This window comes from Phodopus roborovskii, unplaced genomic scaffold (genome assembly GCF_943737965.1).
Source record: "Phodopus roborovskii unplaced genomic scaffold, PHOROB, whole genome shotgun sequence".
Taxonomy (NCBI): Eukaryota; Metazoa; Chordata; class Mammalia; order Rodentia; family Cricetidae; genus Phodopus; species Phodopus roborovskii.
Window position 1 is genome coordinate 32509869 of NW_026125295.1, and position 20694 is coordinate 32530562.

Below are 20694 nucleotides of genomic sequence, written 5' to 3' on the forward strand. Positions count from 1 at the left end.
GCTGATGCTTAACATACTTTACATGATAGTAGCAGACAGGAGTTGCGTATTCTTTATGTGCGTTAATTCAGCCCTGATTGATTAATTAATTAATTCAGTAGCTCTGAATGTAGTCCTTAGTTCCAAGACAGGAAGATTGAGATCCCGGGTCATTTGTTTATAATCATAGAACACAGTCAGCTCATGTGTTTCGCCACCTTGCATTGTCCAGTCTGGGATTCCATGAAATATTTTCCTGAAATCACCACCGTCCCATTTGTGTTTCCAGATATATATCTGTTTAAAAGCTGAGAACAAACAGCTCTTGTAGAGTAGGCCCTGTTTTTGGTTATTCAAGGTATATACCCATAAAAAGAATTGCTGGATCACACAGAAATCTGTTTTTACTCTTTGTGGTGAACTGAAACTCTTTTTAACAGGAGCAGTATTGTTTGACATCCCCACCAGTAGTGCACACGGGTTCTAGCCCCTCCATCCTCAACACCACCAATGGTTTTCTGGTAGCCACTAGCCACTATAATGGAACTTTAGGGATTGTCTTAGGGTTACTATTGCTGTGATGAAACATCATGACTAAAAGCAACTTGGGAAGGAAAATGTTTATTTGGCTTACACTTCATTGCTCATTATGGAAGGAAGTCGGGACAGGAACTCAAGCAGGACAGGAACTTAGAGGCATGAGCTAATGCTGAGGCCATGAAGGGCTACTACTTACATGGCTTGCTCAGCCTGCTTTTTTAATAGATCCACCAGCCCAGACATGCCCCACCCACAGTGGGCCCTCCCTCAAACATTAATTAAGAAAATACCCTACAGACTTTACCTGCAGCCCCATCTTATGGAGACATTTTCTCATTTGAGGCTCTCTCCTCTCAGATGAGGGAGCTTGTGTTGGGTTGACATGAAACTATCCAGCACACAGATGTGCTAAAGGAAGTAAGTCAACTATGAAAAGATAAACACCAAATGCTCCTGTGTGTTTGAACTACATGAAATAGTAGAATATCATAGAAGAAAAAGAAGAAAGGCAGGAGCTGCAGTGGAATGCAGTGGTATGCAGCTTGGTGGGGGTTGTTGGGGAGGGTGTTCCTTGATGCTTGTAGAGTTTCACCTTCACAAAAATCAAGAGTATGGGGATAGATGCAGTAAAGTGTGTTCAACGTTATAAACAGATTTTATCACTGAAATGTACACTTACAATGGTTAAAATTGTAAATTTTATGTCAAAAAGTGTACCACAAAAAAATAATAAACATAAAAATACCCTGAAGACAAATATAATTACATAATCCAAGGAACAATAATTTCAGAAACGTCAATAGTGCCACCATTAGCACATTTAAACCTTTAGCAACTTAAACTGCTTTAACACAGTCCTTGAAGTTCTAGTAGTGGGCCATCAGACAGCTATTTCTCACTCACACATGGGTCAGTGGGGCTGGCGCGGGCTCTGCCCTATGTAGGCATTCAGTGTCCAGTTTCTGTCATCAGCTGTCGCTTTAAGGCTATAGTGTTATCCAGCCTGCAAAGCAGTGACCTGTCACTTCAGCTTGCATTCTGTCAGTCAGAACTAGCACTCTCAGGAACCCAGCTGAAGGGAGGTGGAAAGTGTGATTTGCTTGCATGCCCAGAAAGAAAAGCGTATTAGTTTGGTAGTATCTAATTAGTACCCTTCCTAATAACCAGATTGCTGATGGCTGTCATTTTTCTTTATACAAAGCCCTGCTCAGAGCTCTCACCACCTGAAGGGCCATAATATCCAAGTGAAGCACGGCCCGTTCCAGTTTGGGTGTGATTCTCTACCAGTAAATGAATGAAGAGACAGGCAGTGTGCTTCCTTACCCCCACCCAACACACACTAATGGAAGCCACTTTGTTCATAAATGGAAAGTCTGAGGGAAATAGAGTAGTCAGTGTTGCCACTTAGAAAAGACCAGAAGGACCATGTAGAAACCTTAAATAATGGGACTGCCCAGACTAGGCCGATCTACTTTTCTAGAACTACTTATAAATATACTGCCCTGGATAGCTGCTGCTCCTGTTCTTTGAAGGATTTATCTAAGGTTATCAATATTGGGTTTTGTGAGGAGGGCATGCCATGTTGGGTGACACGCTTTTTTCTCAGCAGGTAGTTTTATGACACCCCATTTTCTGGCTCTGGAGAGTTGTTCTGCTTTGATTTACTTTGCTTTTGAACAGGATTGTGGCCTTCTAGTCTGTTTGGATCCAGTCAGCTCCATGTACTAGCAACTAGATTCCAAGTTCTTTGCTAGATAAAATTTTAAACCTCAAATACTTGAGGTATTTGGTTCTTGACACTCCGGGAACAGTAACCCCATGTGACGAACACACAGGATCTGTGGCCCTTGTGAGAAACATTTAGCAGCCTTTCAATTAAGAAATGTAATGAAGTTCTATTTCTCATGTCATCTTTCCAGAGTGAGCCCTATTGCTGATGTCTAGATGTGAAGAGTAAACCCAATGGGTCTTCAGTTTCTAAGTATTCCTTGTCAATTCCCTAGAAGAGCCATTCTGTCCTGAGTTCATCTGGCTTCTTGTAATATCTTGCTGAAAGCAGCCAGTAGTAGCCAGCACTTAGTGTCTTATGTCCTCTCCAGCCACTTATTCCTCTTACTGTTCCAGATGTGGCATGTGATCCAGCTCATATGAATTTGGAAGTGGCAGATTAGCAAATGTTTTGCACTAAAAACGCCCACCTCTGGGTAGCCTCTGCTATCAGTTTCCTGGCATAGTATAAAAATAGTAGTCTCTTAAACTATTCTTCAATCACAGATCATAAAATATTCATATTTTTAAAGCCCTCAGATTTACTGATATTTAGCCAAATATAAGACTTTCCCTGGAGATACATTTCCCTAATAAATAAATAAATAAATGTAGCCAGGCATGTTAATGCACGCCTGTAATCTCAGCACTAAGGAGGCAGCAGCAAGTGGATCTCTGAGTTTGAGGACAGCCTGGCCTACAAAGCAAGTTCTGGGGCAGCCAGGGCTGTTACACAGAGAAACCCTGTCTTGAAAAAACAATAAAAACAAATGCATGTTTATTTAATAAGATATTGGGGTAAAAATTATTGTGTTGCATTAAAATTATCTGTAATTAGTCAGGCATAATGGCATGTGCTTATAATCTCAGCACTCGGAGGTTGAGGCAGGATGATCGATCATTTTCTACTAGAATGTAAGCTAGCAGGCAGCCTGGGCTGCTTGAGACCCTGCCTCAAAAGAACAGAAAAAAAAAGTATAAACAGTTACAGGATAACCTGTGAGTGTCCTAGGCTAACTGATAGTGTAGTGTGCTGTAGTGGTGGTGTATGCCATATTTAACACTGTAACATCATTTGAATAGTTACGGCTCATATGTCTGCAAATGTGGGTGGATAACTGAGGAACGTGAGCAATTATGCTACATACTGTGCTCTACTTTGTTCTCTAGCCTTAAGGAAGCAGCTGACAGTAAAGAAGGGGAACCTGTGAGCTCTTTCCTCCTTAAGATGAACACCAACACTATGTCTCAAGACCCCACTCACGTGAGCCAGTTTCCCCACAAACACCATGAGAGCATGACTTTACACAAGACAGCGGATGAGAGCATGGGCGGCGGCTGTCCCGCAGCAGCTGCTGTGGAAGAGCGCTTGGACAAAATGTACCTTGAGATTTTGAAGAAGAAAACAACTGTTAACCCTTCACTAAAACCTCAGGGTGACAAAACTAACCAGGTAAGATGTGCTTGAGCTAGGGGGCTGATGACATCACCTGTGGGTGACGCTTCCTGCCAAAACTTCCAGTCTCCCAGGTTGAAAGTACACCATAGTCCTCAACCCCTCTGGCCCCTGCAACCCTCTCTCCTTCTGCCCTCTGTACGGTTCCCTTGGCTCACTCCAGTGTTTGTCTGTGGGTCTCTGGATGACACCTCTCTGATGACAGTTGGGCTAGGCACTGATCTATGAGTATAGCAGAATATCCATTTCCTCTTACCTGTCCTTTCTCTTTCCTTTTAGTAACTAGTTTAGAAAATGGCCTCATTACTTCATTGCTCATGGCTCATCTTCCTCATGTCTACACCATAGGGGAGTTGGCATTTTATAGGACTGTGATTAGCAACTGTGGCAAAGTGCATTCTTCATTGTTCCTTCTTTCTCTGCTTTTGTCTTTCTGCTTTATGGTTCCCATGGTTCCAGTATTCTATTTTTACTTTCTAATTTTGTATTTGCTATAAAGCGTCTCATTTATATGGAGTGAGGCAGTGTGCTGTATTTATTGTTTTTTTTTTTTTTTGTACCATCTTCACGTGGCTTTTTTATTACTTTGTTTTTTTCTTTTTTTTTTTCTTTTTTTATTTATTTTTTTATTTAATTTTATATAACAAAGTCCAATTAAATGAAAACAAACATTTATACACAATATTTGGGAATTTGGGCGTCGTTCTTTCCAAACTACTTCCTGCTGGTAAGGGGCGCTGTCTTGGGGGATTCGAAGAAGATTCAGATATCCTAGCTGTAGTCTGTAGGGCTGTTTTGTCCAGCTGTTTGGAATGTAGGATCAGCTTGTACTCTGTTTCAGGCGGTCTGGTGTGATCAAACCACATTAGTCTGGAAGGAATCCACATCTTTTCATTTTCTGTGGAAACAAAAATAGAAATACTTTTCCCCAGTAACTTGTTCTTCAACTTAAATTTTGGAGTCAAAGCGTTTTTTTTTTTTTTTTTTTTTAATTTATTATTTTACATGTCGATCCCAGTTCCCTCTCCCTCCCTCCCTCCCCTCCAGTCCTCCCTCCCTCCTTCCCTCCCTTTTGCCCTCTCTACCCTCTCCCATGCACTCTAAACACCCTCCCCTCCCAACCCCCCACCAGAATACCATATGTAGGGGAATGCCATCCAGTTGGGGTCATGTAGATGTGACAGGTCCTGTGAAGTAGGGACTAGGGCTTCTCTCCTATCTCTAGAATGAGGCAGTTATCCCTCCATGGGGGGATATGTTTGCAAAGTCCTTTTGTGCACCAGGGATACATCCTGGCTCCACTGTCTGAGGTCTCTTAGACTGCTCAGACCTTCTGGCTGAGACCCATATTCAGGGGGGTCCGAGTCAGTCCCCTGTTGGCTTCCCAGCTATCAGTCTAGTGGCCCTTAGCTCCTCCTTGTTCAGGTAAGCTGTCTCTATGTACTTCTACCGCATGGTCTTGTCCTCTCCATCTGCTTCTGGGTTCTAGTTCGACTCAGTGTTTATGTATGGGTGTTTGCTCCTATTTTCAACAGGCATTAGTTGAGGGCTCCATGGAGAAGTTAGTTGTTGATCTCACTCTCCGGGAAGGGCATTTATGATAGCCTTTCCACGGAAGCTGAGATTGTTAGTTGGGAGCAGTCTTGTAGTTCCCTCGACCTTTCTTTGTGTTCAACTTTATCTTCAAACCAATATTGGCTCCCTCTTTTATGTTCTCTGTCTCTGTCTCTGTCTGTCTCTCTCTGTCTCTGTCTCTGTCTCTCTCTCTCTCTCTCTCTCTCTCTCTCTCTCTCTCTCTCTCTCTCTCTCTCTCTCTCTCTCTCTTTCCTATTTTCCATTCCTAACCAGGCTCAATCCTCCTGGTCGCACATGCCTTCCTCTCCTCCCTCTCATTTTCTCCTACTTCTCTCTCCATTCGCTGTCCTCCCCCACTTTACCTGAGCTCTGGGGGACTTGTCCCTTCCCAGTTCTGTGAGGGACTTTATATGAATCTCTTAGAATACAACTTGTATCCTAGTTCCTCTGGTGATGTGAATTATAGGCTGGTGATCATTTGATCTAGTTCTAAAATCCATATATGAGTGAGTACATACTGTGTTTCTCTTTTTGTGACTGGGTTACCTCATTCAGGATGGTTTCTTCAAGTGCCATCCACTTGCCTGCGAATTTCAAGATACCATTATTTTTTTCTGCAGAGTAGTATTCCATTGTGTAGATGTGCCACATCTTCATTAACCATTCTTCAATTGAGGGGCATCTAGGTTGCTTCCAGGTTCTTGCTATTACAAATAGTGCTGCTATGAACATAGTTGAACAGATGTCTTCGTTGCATTGATGTGAATCCTTTGGGTATATGCCTAAGAGGGGGATTGCCGGGTCCCGTGGTAAACTAATTCCCATTTTCCTGAGGAACCGCCATACTGATCTCCAAAATGGCTGTATGAGTTTGCACTCCCACCAGCAGTGGAGGAGTGTTCCACTTTCTCCACATCCTCTCCAACATAAGTCATCACTGGTGTTTCTAATTTTAGCCATTCTGGCAGGGGTAAGATGGTATCTCAAAGTTGTTTTGATTTGCATTTCCCTGATAGCTAAGGATGTGGAGCATTTTCTTAAGTGTCTTTCAGCCTTTTTGATTTCCTCCATTGAGAATTCTTTCTTCAGTTCTGTACCCCATTTTTTAATAGGGTTATTTGGTGTTTTGTTGACTAGTTTCTTGAGTTCTTTGTATATTTTGGAGATCAGCCCTTTGTCGGATATAGGATTAGTGAAAATCTTTTCCCAGTCAGTGGGCTGCCGTTTGGTCTTGTCAACTGTGTCCTTTGCCTTACAGAAGCTTCTAAGTTTGAAGAGGTCCCATTTATTAATTGTTTCTTTCAGTGTCTGTGCCCCTGGAGTTATGTTCAAGAAGCGGTCTCCTATACCAATTTGTTCAAGGGTACCTCCTACTTTCTCTTCTAAGAGGTTCAATGTGGCTGGATTGATGTTGAGGTCTTTGATCCATTTGGACTTGAGTTTTGTGCATGGCGACAGACATGGGTCTATCTGCAGTCTTCTACACACCCTCATCCAGTTGTGCCAGCACCATTTGTTGAAGATGCTGTCTTTGCCCCATTGTATAATTTTAGCTGTTTTGTCGAAAATCAGGTGTTCATAGGTGCGTGGATTAATATCAGGATTTTCAATTCGATTCCATTGGTCTACCTGTCTATTTTTATGCCAATACCAGGCTGTTTTCAGAACTATAGCTCTGTAGTAGAGCTTAAAGTCAGGAATGGTGATGCCTCCTGAAGTTCTTTTATTGTATAGGGTTGTTTTGGCTATCCTGGGTCTTTTGTTTTTCCATATAAAGTTGATTATTATCCTTTCAAGGTCGGTGAAGAATTGTGGTGGGATTTTAATGGGGATTGCATTGAATCTGTAGATTGCTTTTGGTAAGATTGCCATTTTTACTATGTTTATCCTACCTAACCAAGAGCATAGGAGGTCTTTCCATTTTCTGGTATCTTCTTTAATTTCTTTCTTTAGAGTCACAAAGTTCTTATTATATAGATCTTTTACTTGTTTGGTAAGCTTTACACCAAGATACTTTATGTTGCTTGTGGCTATTGTAAAGGGTGATGTTTCTTTGATTTCTTTCTCTGCCTCTTTGTCGTCTGAAAAAAATAGGGCTACTGATTTTTTTGAGTTTATCTTGTATCCTGCTAGTTTGCTGAAGGTGTTTATCAGCTGTAGGAGTTCCCTGGTAGAGTTTATTGGGTCGCTTATGTAAACTATCATATCATCTGCAAATAGAGACAGTTTGACTTCTTCCTTTCCAATTTGGATGTCCTTGATCTCCTTTTGTTGTCTTATAGCATTAGCTAGAACTTCTAGTACGATATTGAAGAGATATGGAGAGAGAGGACAGCCTTTTCTTGTTCCTGATTTTAGAGGAATTGGCTTAAGTTTCTCTCCATTCAGTTTGATGTTGGCAGTTGGTTTGCTGTATATTGCTCTTATTATGTTTAGGTATGTTCCTGTTATCCCTGACCTCTCTATTACCTTTATCATGAAAGGGTGTTGAATTTTATCGAAGGCTTTTTCCGCATCTAGGGAGATAATCATATGGTTTTTCTTTTTCAGTTTGTTTATATGGTGGATCACGTTGATAGATTTTCGTATGTTAAACCATCCCTGCAATACAGGTATGAAGCCTACTTGATCATGGTGGATGATTTCTCTGATGTATTTTTGAATTCGGTTTGCCATTATTTTATTGAGTATTTTTGCATCGATGTTCATCAGGGATATTGGTCTGTAGTTTTCTTTCTTAGTTGTGTCTTTGTGAGGTTTGGGTACCAAAGTTATTGTGGCCTCATAAAAAGAGTTTGGCAATAAACCTTCTGTTTCTATCTTGTGGAACAGTTTGAGGAGTACTGGTATTAGTTCTTCCTTGAATGTCTGGTAGAATTCTGCACTGAATCCATCTGGCCCTGGACTTTTTTTCGTTGGAAGGCTTTCGATGACTGCTTCTATTTCATTTCAGGTTATAGGTCTATTTAAGTTGTTTGTCTGTTCTTGATTTAATTTTGGTAAGTGATAGTTATCCAGAAACTTGTCCATTTCCTTTGAATTTTCAATTTTTGTGGAATACAGATTTTTTTTGAAGTATGACCTGAAAATTGACTGGATTTCCTCTGTGTCTGTTGTTATGTTCCCCATTTCGTTTCTGATTTTGTTAATTTGCATGTTCTGTCTCTGCTTTTTCGTTAATTTGGATAAAGGTTTATCTATCTTGTTGATTTTCTCAAAAAACCAACTCTTTGTTGCATTGATTTTTTGTATTGTTTTCCTGGTTTCTATTTTGTTGATTTCAGCCCTCAAGTTGATTATTTCCTGGCCTCTGCTCCTGCGGGGTGAATTCGCTTCTCTCTGTTCTAAGGTTTTCAGTTGGGCTGTTAATTCATTTATGTGACTATCCTCTGTTTTCTTCATATGGGCACTTAGTGCAATGAACTTCCCTCGTAGCACTGCTTTCAAGGTGTCCCATAAGTTCGGGTATGTTGTACCTCATTCTCGTTGAATATTAGAAAGTTTTTAATTTCTTTCTTTATTTCTTCTTTGACTCAGGAGTGGTGTAATTGCACATTGTTAAGTTTCCATGAGTTTGCAGGTTTTCTGCTATTTGTGTTGTTGTTGAATTCCAATTTTAAAGCATGGTGGTCCGATAAGATACAGGGGACTATTCCTATTCTCTTGTATCTGTTGAGGTTTGTTATGTCTCCTAGTATGTGGTCGATTTTAGAGAAGGTTCCATGTGGAGCAGAGAAGAAGGTATATTCTTTTGTCTTTGGATGGAATGTTCTATAGATGTCTGTTAGCCCCAGTTGAGACATAACTTCTGTTAATTCTTTTGTTTCTTTGTTGAGTTTCTGATTTGTGGTCCTGTCTAGTGTTGAGAGTGGTGTATTGAAGTCTCCCACTATAAGTGTGTGAGGTTTTATATGAGCTTTGAGTTTTAGTAGTGTTTCTTTTACGAATGTGGGTGACTTTGTATTAGGGGCATAGATGTTCAGAATTGAGACTTTGTGTTGATGGATTTCTCCTGAGATGAATATGAAATGACCGTCTTCATCTCTTTTGACTAGTTTTGGTTTGAAGTCTAGCTTGTTAGATATTAGGATAGCTATGCCTGCTTGCTTCTTATTTCCATTTGATTGGAAAATCTTTTCCCAAACCTTTACCCTGAGGTAATGTCTATCTTTGGAGCTAAGATGTGTTTCTTGTATGCAGCAGAAGGATGGATTCTGTCTTCGTATCCATTCTGTTAGCCCATGTCTTTTTATAGGTGAGTTAAGACCATTAATGTTGAGGGTGAGTAAGGTCCATTGATTGTTGATGCTTGTTTGGTTTAGGTTTGTTGTTGGCAGTGGTATTGTGAATATATTTGTTCTGCTTCACCCTAGGTTTCTGGTGTAGTTGGATTATCTGTTGCCTACATTTTTGTGGGCGTAGTTACCTTCCTTGGGTTGGAATTTTCCTTCCAATACTTTCTGTAGGGCTGGATTTGTAGATACATATTGGGAAAATCTGGTTTTGTCATTGAATATCTTGTTCTCTCCATCTATATTGACTGAGAGTTTTGCTGGATATAGTAGCCTAGGTTGGCATCCGTGTTCTCTTAATACTTTTAGAACATCTATCCAGGACCTTCTGGCCTTGAGGGTTTCCATGGAGAAGTCAGGTGTAATTTTGATAGGTCTGCCTTTATATGTTACCTGTCCTTTTTCCTTCGCTGCTCTTAATATTCTTTCTTTATTCTGTATGCTAGGTGTTTTGATTATTATATGTCGAGGGGTCTTTTTTCTTTGGTCCAGCCTATTTGGGGTTCGGTATGCTTCTTGTACTTTCATGGGCATGTCCTTCTTCAGATTTGGAAAGTTTTCCTCGATGATTTTGTTGAATATGTTTTCAGCACCTTTGAGCTGGGCTTCCTCACCTTCGTCTATGCCTATTATTCTTAGGTTTGGCCTTTTCATGGTGTCCCACATTTCCTGGATATTGTGTGTTAAGGATTTGTTGGATTTATGGTTTTCTTTGGTCGATGAATCTATTTCTTCTAGTTTATCTTCTGCGCCTGAGATTCTCTCTTCCATCTCTTGAATTCTATTGGTTATGCTTGTGTCCGTGGTTTCCGATTTTTTGCCCAGCTTTTCAATTTCCAGCCTTCCTTCCGTTTGTGTTGCCTTTATTTTCTCAATTTCGGTTTTCAAATCTTGAACCGTTTCCTTCACCTGGTTAATTGTTTTTTCTTGGCTTTCTGTACTTTCCTTAAGGAATTTGTTCATTTCTTCCACTTTTTTTTTTTTTTGTTTGTTTGTTTTTTCCTCCATTTCTTTAAGGGATTTTCTCACATCTTCTTTGAGGGCCTCTATCATTTTTATGATGGTGATTTTTAAGTCGTACCCTTCTGCTTCCTCTGCTTTGTTGTTGTGTTCCATTCTAGTTGGTGTAGATTCCCTAGATTCTGGTGGTGTCATGTTTGTCTTTCTGTTGTTAGGTGTTCTCTTGTATTGCCTTCTTCCCATAGTTTCTTCCAGTAGGTGTTGGTGGTGTCTCTTCCCTCTCTCTATGGTCCTTCCCCGATGGGCTTATGTGGATCAGAGATTCAATGTCTGTAGCTCTGTGTGGTCCAAGCTCTCTAGGAGGTTTCTCTGCAGGCAGGGATCCAGGGATGGGGTCAAGGATGAGGATCCAGAAGAAGATGCCAGCAGGTACTCACAGTGGTCCTCTGGCCAATAGCTCTGGCCAATAGCCGGCAGAAGATCTTGCCTGCAGGAACTCTAAGTGGACCTGCAGAGATAGGTGGATCTCTGGGAGGGGCCTGGGACTCCAGCAGAGGACTGGAGGCAGGGTCAGAGACCAAGCCGGTGGAAATTGCAGGTGGTCCTGTGTGGATAGTCAGGTCTCCTTTGTTCGGAGTTGCTTCGAGAAGTATTTGAAGTAGGGTGGACTGTTGGCTCACCCTCTGTCCCAGTGCTCAACCAGAGTGGCAGGACCATGGGTGGGGTAGGGCACAGGGTGGGGGGGGGGTAGGCTGGAGGTGGGGATGGGTGGGGGTGTATCAGAGCTCCAAGGGTCTCTCGATGGGGACCGGAGACAGGAGCAGCAGGATCAAGGGCCAATCCAGGGAGTTCAGGCGGGGGAGGGGGGAAAAGAGGTTGTAGGGGATAGGCAGCCCCAATTGGGCCCAGTCTCACCTCTGGCCAATAGCCGGCAGAAGAGGACGAGGGCTGGGCTGGAACTTGAGAAGGTTTTGCAGGGTAGTGGGATCTCACTGGAAACTGGCGCTCTCCAGCTGAGACCTCGTTCTTTGGGAGGGGCCCGGATTTGGGGGTCAAGGATCTTGCCCGCAGGAACTCCGAGTGGACCTATTACTTTATTGTTACTGTGATAAAATACTCTGAAAAAAAGTGACTTTGGGAAGAAAGGGTTTGTTGGCTCACAGTTCACGGTGGGAAAGCCAAGGCAACAGGCATGAGAGGAGATGAGAGCAATGAATGCAATGTATCACAGTTCCCTTTCCCTCCCCTATAGTCCAGGGTACCAGTCAGGGGATGGAGAGCCTATCACCACCATCAGGATAACTGCTCACCACAGGTTCCCAGGTCCATCTCCCACCCAGAATCTTTAGGGTTCTCATTCACTAGCCATCTTAAGTATTGATATTTTCAATGTACCATAAATCCAGAGAAAAGATGGTATTATTTTGGTTGTTATTTTAAAATATCTTCCTCCTTGATGTCTTCATTATTCCAGTAGCTTCATACCTTACTTTCCAGCAAGCTTATCTTGCTTTCTTGTACTTTGTCCTGATGCTAACTTTGAAGATAGTTTTCAAAACCCTGAAATTCTAATAGATTAGAGAACCTGCTGTAGTAGTTTGCTCTTCACAATCCTCATTATTTGCCAACCACAGTCTTGACACATGTTAAATTTTCATCAACAACAACAGTAGATGAAGTTCATTCTGATACTGAAGAGTTTGCTCTTGTTGTATACAGACTTCTAGGACTCGGCTCAGTGCTGGGGAAGAGGGTCCTGTAACTGTTAAACAGGTTCCATACAAGAAGGCCAGAAGTGAACCTCCTTTGCTTAAGAGAAAGCCGCAGACTGGACTGTACACATCAGCTCGGAGCTCAGGCTACGGCAAGCCCACGTCGCCACTCCAGTTATTTTCTGCTCTTGAAAAGAAAACTTCAAAGGACAATACAAAAAGTAAAAATGTGAGATCCATCCCCACCTCAAATCAGTTTAGGAAAAAGGGTAAGAAAACATTCTCTTCAAGATAAAGTTTAATACATAAAGCATTTCATTTCCTTTGTTTTTGTGGAGGAGAATGTTAAAGAGCTGTACATTCTTTTTAGGGTAAGTGTAGTTTACAGCTTTTGACCCAGGATAGCGGCGGTGAAGACAGTAAAAGGTGACCAATAACGTATGTTTAAAGGTAGACCTGGTAATATAAAAATCTGGTCTGGGTCACTGTAGTTTTGGTCCAAGAAAATGAAGGAATGGAATTGCCAGTCCCTGACTGAGAGAAATCAAGGTAAATTTTGGGCTGAAAGGAAGAGTGATTATGATTTTGAGATGACTATTTTGATTTACAAGTAGTGATAAAGAAAAGGCAGTTAAAGTCTGGCATTCAAGATCCCATTTGAGAACTTATTAATGAGCAGAAGACACATTTTTTTTTTTTAAAGCAGTGTTACTTAACTAAGCATGAGGATGTTCTTGTTAACCTCTTTCTGTTGTTATGGTACAACACCATGACCAAAAGCAACTTCCTCGGTTGAGGTTCCTTCTTCCCATATGACCCTTAAGTTTGTGTCTTTTGACACCTGAAGCTGTGGCAGGATAACTAGAGGGGAAACATGGGCTCACTAACTAGGAGATCAGACAGGACAATCTGCAAACAAAGCAGGCAGAGTGAGGCAGGAGAACCCTGACAGAGCCTTCAGTCTAGTGAAGTTATCTCAAGGAGGGTCTCTTCTGCCGTTTGCTGCCCGCAGGGGAAGAAACGGTGCTGAGACCTGCCCTTGAGTTTTAGCAAGCTGGTGGTCATCGTCAGTGTAGGTCAATTTCCTTGTACAGTTGACCACAAGGCAGGTTGAGTGGGAGTGGGAGAGGATGGGGGTGGAATTGGTGCCTTAAGTAATAGAACATTCAGGGGTGGGGGATCTGTGAAAGACAGAGGTGTAGCAGTAGCTGACTTGAGGGGAAGAGGAGTTAAGAGACACTTTGGGGCCACCATAATAGCATTGTGGGTAAAGACATTTGCCACTGCAGTCTAGCAACCTGAGTTAATCCTGGAAGCCACATGAAGGTGAAGGATAGAACCAACTCCTAAAGGTTGTCTGTCTGGCCTTTACACCTCCACACATATCATATACATATTGTACACACACAGTAATAAATTAATATTTTTAAATTTAAAAAAGAGGGTCAGGAGAGATGGCTCAGCACTTAAAGAGCACTGGCTGCTCTTCTGGAGGTCCTGAGTTCAATTCCTAGCGTTCACAAAGCGGCTCACAATTTCTATAATGGAATCCGATGCCCTCTTCTGGTGTGCAGATGTACATGTAGACAAAACACTCATATACATAAAATACATAAATGAATAAATTGTTTTAAATTTTTAAAAAGGAAACTTGGCGTTGCTCTCAGTAGCTGTAGTGACTGTATGTTTATGTGTCGTTAAGAAATATCAAATGGAAAGGAAAAGAATGCACAGTGTAGTAGGTAGAGGGAATGATTGCGTGGGTAGAGCACTTGGCTTAGAAGAACTATGATGGTGCACAGTAGACTGCATTAGCTAGGAATGTGGACAGCTCTGAGTTCTAGGAAATGTGGAGGCACAGGAAGAGAGCCCAAGCTGGGAGCTGGACAGATGTGGAGAGATGTGGATGTTCCTTCTGTAAGTTATCTTCAGTCTTCTCAGAAGTCAACACCATACCATTAGATAGCAGTGAAGAGGGGAAGAAAGGGAGCTACAAAGCAAGCGTCCAAGAGATTACTAAATTGGAGGTGAGAAGGCCATTGCATGATTGGTGGTGAGAACCTAGATCATGCCAGTGTGAGTGAGTAGCTATGAGGGAAGCAACATTAAGGGGTTGCCAGGACCTGGATATGTTGAAATCACTGCAAATGAGGACAGATCACAGTGATTGAGAAGGGATAGACAAAGGTAGCAATATTTTTATTAGTAAAGTTAACTAATATTCTACACTTGTTTTTTAGTATTTCAAAATTTTATATTATTTTTGACTATCAATCAAAACACGTTACTCATTTTTATCCTAAAGCATGCAGTTTGGGGAGCACATTGCTGTCACTTACAGAATTAGGTGTCTGTTAATGGGAAGGAAGTGGTGGTTAGTGGCTAGCGGACTGGCCATGGGGGGGGGGCTGCCTTTTTATTCTAGTTACCTTTTATTTAGCATTTCATGTTTATGTTTTCATTTTTTAAAGTAATACTGTTATGAAAAAACTTGCTGATGAGTTAAACTTCAAAAGTAAGAGGAAATAAGAAAAAGGAAAATTAACAAGGAATACTGGTGCCACGCTGAGTACTGAATCAGGCTTTTCCCTGTGGGTGTCTTAAATGAGAGAAGAAAAAAAACTGGATGGGTGGGTGGGTGGATAGATGGATGGAGAGTTAGAAGTAGATAAATAAATGGCTTAAATATTTTCTAAGAGTAATATCTGAAAATGCCAGATAAAATCCATTGGTTTATATACGGACCTAAAAGTCAGTTTATAAAAAAATGATGAGACCACACTTCATAAGTTCTATTCTTTCAACTTATTTTATGTGTATGGATGTCTTGCCTGCATGTGTGTATTGTGTACCATTCGCATGCCTGGAAAATGAGGTGTCCAGAGGAGGGCATTGGACCTCCCATAACTGGAGTTATAGACATTTGTGTGCCACCAAATGGGCACTAGGTATCAAACCTGGTTCCTCTGGAAGACCAGCCAACGTTTCACCCACCTCCCTGACCCCTACAAGTTCTTTTCAAATATATTAGATGTAAACCAGGTGGTGGTGGCGCACACCTTTAATCCCAGAACTTGGGAAGCGGAGGCAGGAGGACTCTGTGAGTTCAAGGCCAACCTGGTCTACAGAGCTAGTTCCAGGACAGCCAGAGCTGTTACACAGAGAAACCCTGTCTTGAAAAACCAAAAAGAAAAAATACATATTAGATGTAGGTTACTTAAATCTCCAAGGAGATAAACTTCATCCTTAAAAATGATATGTTCTAAGAAAATAGATTTTGATGACCTCTGAAGAAACTGCTGAAGCCATAATGTTGTTTCCTGGCTTTGTTTTCAATTTTATATATTGCCAATTCCTTCCCTTCTAGGAAATAGGAAGTAATATATTCTTCCCCATGCCACCCAGCCACTGGCTTTACTTTTTTGAGGTATATTTTCTCTTGCAAGCATATCTCTCTCAGTTTGGAGATTTAGTTCTTGCTTCTGGTTATCAAGGAAATTGAATGTCTGTTACTCATACTGGCTCCAATGTGGGATTATTTTGGTTCATTTCTTAGGTAAGGGAGGAAAAATACTGGATAGATGTCTTGCAGAGGACTTGATTCAGTTGGCAGCACCCACTGGGTGGCTCACAACTGTCTGTACCTGCTATACCAGAGAATTCAATGTCACCTTCTGGCCTCTTTGGGCCCCAGACACAAACATAGTGTACAAATAGACATTCCATAAACACTCATACATAGGGGAAAAAAAAAGATTCAGGAATGGAAATTCTGTTGTAAAAAGACTAGCAGGCTAAACGTATACGCACAAAACCACTTGTTTTAAGCTGTCTGGTACTAACATGTGCTGGCAAGACACCTAGCCGTTGGTCATGGTATATAACCTGTCAGTGATGGGAGAGATCACATGTTGCATCTGCAATGATTCAGTCTTTTTTATGAATTCTTTAAGAAATTTCTTTAGAAACAACACGCTATGTATGGTGATGACTATAAGGAGAACTTTATATATGCCTACAAAAAAGGGTAGAAATGAACCTTTCTGTAAGGAAGTATTGAATTATTTCTTCTTTTTAGCTTTTCTGTATTTTCCAAATATATGATGATATTTTTGATTTAAAAATACGTTTAAATGAGTATTGAAGAAATCATTGTAAACAAAATTTTGAAGTTACTTATTCAACTCTAAGGCAGCTGGATAATGTTTATGGGATGTTCAGAGCCTGTCACATTTGAATGTGGCCATCTCCCTACACTACTTGTTGCTAACTTAATAGCTTCAAAATTACTTCTGTCTTTGGAGTTTAGAAGTTACTGTAAAAGAAAACGACCAAATATATATTAGTCACATTCTTTTCTAATTTGCTAGATGATGCTATTGAATCATCTTTGAAATCAGACTTGTGTTAACTGTTATGGCACCACGATGTACATGGCTCGCTCCATAATGCTGTCACACACTGGGTGTCCAGAGAGTGCTCAAGAGAGCGACTCTAACTAAATTCTTCATACTTACCAGGTGCCCTTTCTGATTCATCATGTGGGCATCCTTACTGTGACGGTCTTAGAGAATAACTTGCTTGAAGGTGGTAAAGTCCCGCTCCAGTCTCCTCACACTCATTTAGCTCCATCTGTAGATGTTGATTGTGGGTGGCTGCTGGGACTGTGGTGTGGTGTGGGGTGGGTGCCTCAGCCTGTGTAGCCATCTACAGTTTACCTCCACATTGCTGCTCTTCTCATATTTATTGTCTATTGTTGCTGAATGCACATCCAACCTTTTATGATGCTTTCTTCTGTTGTCTATAATATTTAGAGATATTATCTGGAACAAAACTCATCAAGCCTGCAGCTTTGAATAGACCATCTCCTCAAAGTGAGGGTAGCATAGCTACACCTAAGCAGCCTGAAGATCCCACAGCTGACTCCTCTGTCCAGTTTCAGACTGTAGGTATTGCCGTTCATATTAATATTTATAATTTTTATACCTCAAAATCATTTTAAAACTAGATTATAAAGAGTATGTTACTTGCACACTATAAGAAAAAAATCACAATTGAAGTCAATTAATATGTACAAATAAAATATGAAATTTTCCTTAGTTTCTGGTTTCTCTGTAATAGATCGTTGCTCCCATGTCACTGCCCATCCCTGTCTTCCGGTTTGTGTTCTGGTCTTCACCATACAACTCATGTAATGAAGTCTTGCTTCTTTTGGAAAGGGGCCTCCAGGACCCTCTGGTGGGAACAGACAGGAAGAATCGCTGATGTTGAAAAGAGCTCAGGATGCGGAGGAAAAGTGGAGGGGTGCACAAGCCCTGATGGAGCAAATGAAAGTCACATTCTCAGAGAAGGAGAAGGAGCTGGAGAACACACTGGAAACCCTGAAGAGACAGCAGGAAGAAGAGCTCTTCAAACTGAACCAAGACAATTACATTCTTCAGGCCAAGGTACCAAACGCACTGTTCTAGCTTTCCTTCCTATTTATTAAAAATAAAAAATAAAAAAAAAAAAAAAGCAGCCATGCTTCCTACTAAATTCCTTGCCTTCCTGGTGCCTGGAGCTGTTCGACTTGATGCCTTAGCCTCATACACTACAGACTTGGTCCTTGGTTCTCCAGAGTGAGCTGGACCATAGGGAAATGAAACGTGGCTCTTTTGACAATTTGCCTATGCAGCTGTTCTTTAAAAACAAATCGGCGAGTTCATTGTGACCCTCGGAGAAATAAGGGTTTTAGCAGGGACCTGCAGTAGAAGGTGTAGAACCATAGAGAGTCACCGCAGTGTTCGTGAATTCTCACCAGAAAGTCGCGTGTTGACTTGACCATGGTCATAGCACTCCCCAGGACTTCCTTTCCCTGTTCTAATTTCTCCATTTTCTTAAAGTTAAGTAGCTTTGAAGAAACAAGCAGAAAACAGAGATGGCTACAGCTTGGAGAAACATCCGATCCCGTCACTGGAGAAAAGCTGAAACAAATCCAAAAAGAAATACAAGAACAAGAGACCCTTCTTCAAGGATACCAGCAGGTGTGGCATTTCTTCAGGCTCTGATGACTCTGGTTTTGACCCTTTAATTATAAAGCTAAGGTATATTAAAATACTGCTGTGGTCTTTTCACATGCAGATATAGGCAAGGTAATGGGATGTGTTCCTCCCCCACATTTCCCCCTTCCTCCTGCTCCCCTCCCGCCCTCTCTCCTATGACCTGGGACTCACTGTGTAGTCCAGATGGGCCTCAAGGTTGTGATCCACCTCCCAAGTGCTGGGTACAGGCTTGCACTGTCTTGCCCAATTGGCCTGCACATTTCTTATTATCCAGGTTAAAGCGTTAAGAGCATCAATTCTGAGTTTAAATAAAAACCTGGTTTTAAGTCTTGACCTAACACCTGCTGTGGAGCCATATGCAGCTCCCTCACCCCTCTGTCTTTATGAGTAGAGATAATAAGACAGGAGAATAGCAAAATTCTAAATACAACAGTGCAAACAAGCCGCCTGACCTAGCACACAGCCTCCTGACCTAGCCAGTCAGAAATTGTTCTGTGCTGTTTTATTACCCGTGTTTCTTAGCTGAGTATATTTTCCTTATCTTTCATAATATGTTTTTTACTAGTCTTGCTATTATTTTCAGCATATTAGTCTGCACTCAAGTGCTGAAGCCCCAACGATGAACTTTTTTATTTAGTGTGAGCTCTGTAGCAGCAGGTACCTCTAGTGTGTATAAGCCTGGACAGGCTTAAGATATAGCTTCCTTCTCTGCGTCCTTTTTTGTCTGTCCCTCCTCTTTGGTCCTCTGCCTCATTAAACTTCTCTCTCCCAACTGTGATCTGAGCTCTGCGCCATTCCTTATCACCCAGAGAAAATCGGGAAAGCATGTTCACACCGGTTGTTCTGACTGTTTGACAGTGCACACTGCCCTCACATTAGTGAGATCCATTCAGATCCTTCATCCACCGTCCCATATGCCACCCAGAGAGGGACTTAAAGATTTCACAGGTCGGGAGTGTGTCAGCTGTTCCCTCAGAAGACAATGCACAAGTTCTGTGTGTGAGTAGGCATGCCAAGATAATCCATAGTTGTTCTTACTACCTCCAAAAGCTCTTAGTTGTCAGCCGGTTCTCAATATAAAGTGAGGTCAGTATGTCAGAGCAGACATCTAATCACAGATTCATTTGTTCCCTATCTAATTACCTCACTGTTAGAAGCTAGGCTCCTGGAATTGTTCCCTACTTCAGATGTTTTTTCCCCTTCTGGCCAAAACCAGAATTGGGTATATAGTCCTTCTGGCCTTCTCACCCACAGCCCACCATGTAGGGGAGAGGGTTCTCCATTCTCCCTTTTGGATTTACACTGGTAACATTGAGTGCGTTACACTGATGGTAGACTCCAGTTTGGGGGAATTTTATAACTTTTTTCCAAGTAAGCATTTTTAGCATTTTAGAAAGAGTTGTGTCTGGAGAAGCTGCCTTCTAAGATAATATGTGAAAAGGATCTTATAAAATTAAAACCTAAGGAAAGTTTAAAGGCCACTTAAGTAATTTATCTATTAACATTCCATTTTATGTTTTAAGTGCTGCTAACTTTTAACTTAAAAATCATTTTTCTGTTTTTAAAAAGGAAAATGAACGGTTGTATAATCAAGTAAAAGATCTTCAGGAACAAAATAAGAAAAATGAAGAACGAATGTTTAAGGAAAATCAGAATTTATTTAGTGAGTTAGCCACTTTAAAGTAAGTTCTTTTAAATTTATGAGACTTAAATGTACTTAACAATTTCTAAACATATTGCTACCATATTATTTCATTTTTTTTTCTAGAAGTGGTAAATACTTTTACATGTGTCTATTCTCATTTGTACACTGATTTCCAGTCTTGTATCTCTTACATTGCGTTTTTTCTGTTAGTAATTGAGAGCTAGTATATACTTCAGTATTTGCAACATACCCATATGTGAGTTTGACATTGCTTTCAAGAAACTGAAAATAGAGCACTTGTCTTTGTCAGTAGATTTAGTTCCCTAAACAATGGTTTGATTAATAATACGAAAATAAAAACTAACAGTATCAGCTTGGCCTTAAGTTCAGTAGAATCAGAATAACTGTAGGATAACTTTGGAAAGAGCAAAAGAAATCATAATTGTAGAAAGGAGAAAAAGAAACAAGGTGGAGAGGAAGAGGTTGCAAATGCTTTGACCTCAGCTTGACCCTGGCTTCACCCTGATGCTGCCAGGAAGCTCTAGATAGGAGACCAAATGTTGTCTACGTCAGAGGCTGTGGTTTGGCTGGAGCCACTTCGGAGTTTGGGGGAAGATCACCTATGAGTTGTTACTATCCAGTACTCTCCCCAGAGCAGCGGACGTCAGAAACTGCTTATTCATGCTAGACCCTGGGCCATTACCTTACTGTTAGAAGAACAAACCCA

At 41.2% G+C, this 20694-nt stretch overlaps 1 protein-coding gene across 1 annotated transcript in view; it reads left to right on the forward strand.

Annotated features, from left to right (window-relative positions):
- Cep162 (centrosomal protein 162) overlaps positions 1 to 20694 on the forward strand; it is a 77785-nt gene that overhangs the window by 27440 nt on the left and 29651 nt on the right. Inside the window, exons 11-16 of the mRNA XM_051207605.1 lie at positions 3457 to 3739; positions 12289 to 12550; positions 17096 to 17226; positions 17501 to 17728; positions 18164 to 18304; positions 19892 to 20004. Coding sequence (XP_051063562.1) covers positions 3457 to 3739; positions 12289 to 12550; positions 17096 to 17226; positions 17501 to 17728; positions 18164 to 18304; positions 19892 to 20004 — 1158 coding nt within the window. The remainder of the gene's footprint in view (positions 1 to 3456; positions 3740 to 12288; positions 12551 to 17095; positions 17227 to 17500; positions 17729 to 18163; positions 18305 to 19891; positions 20005 to 20694) is intronic.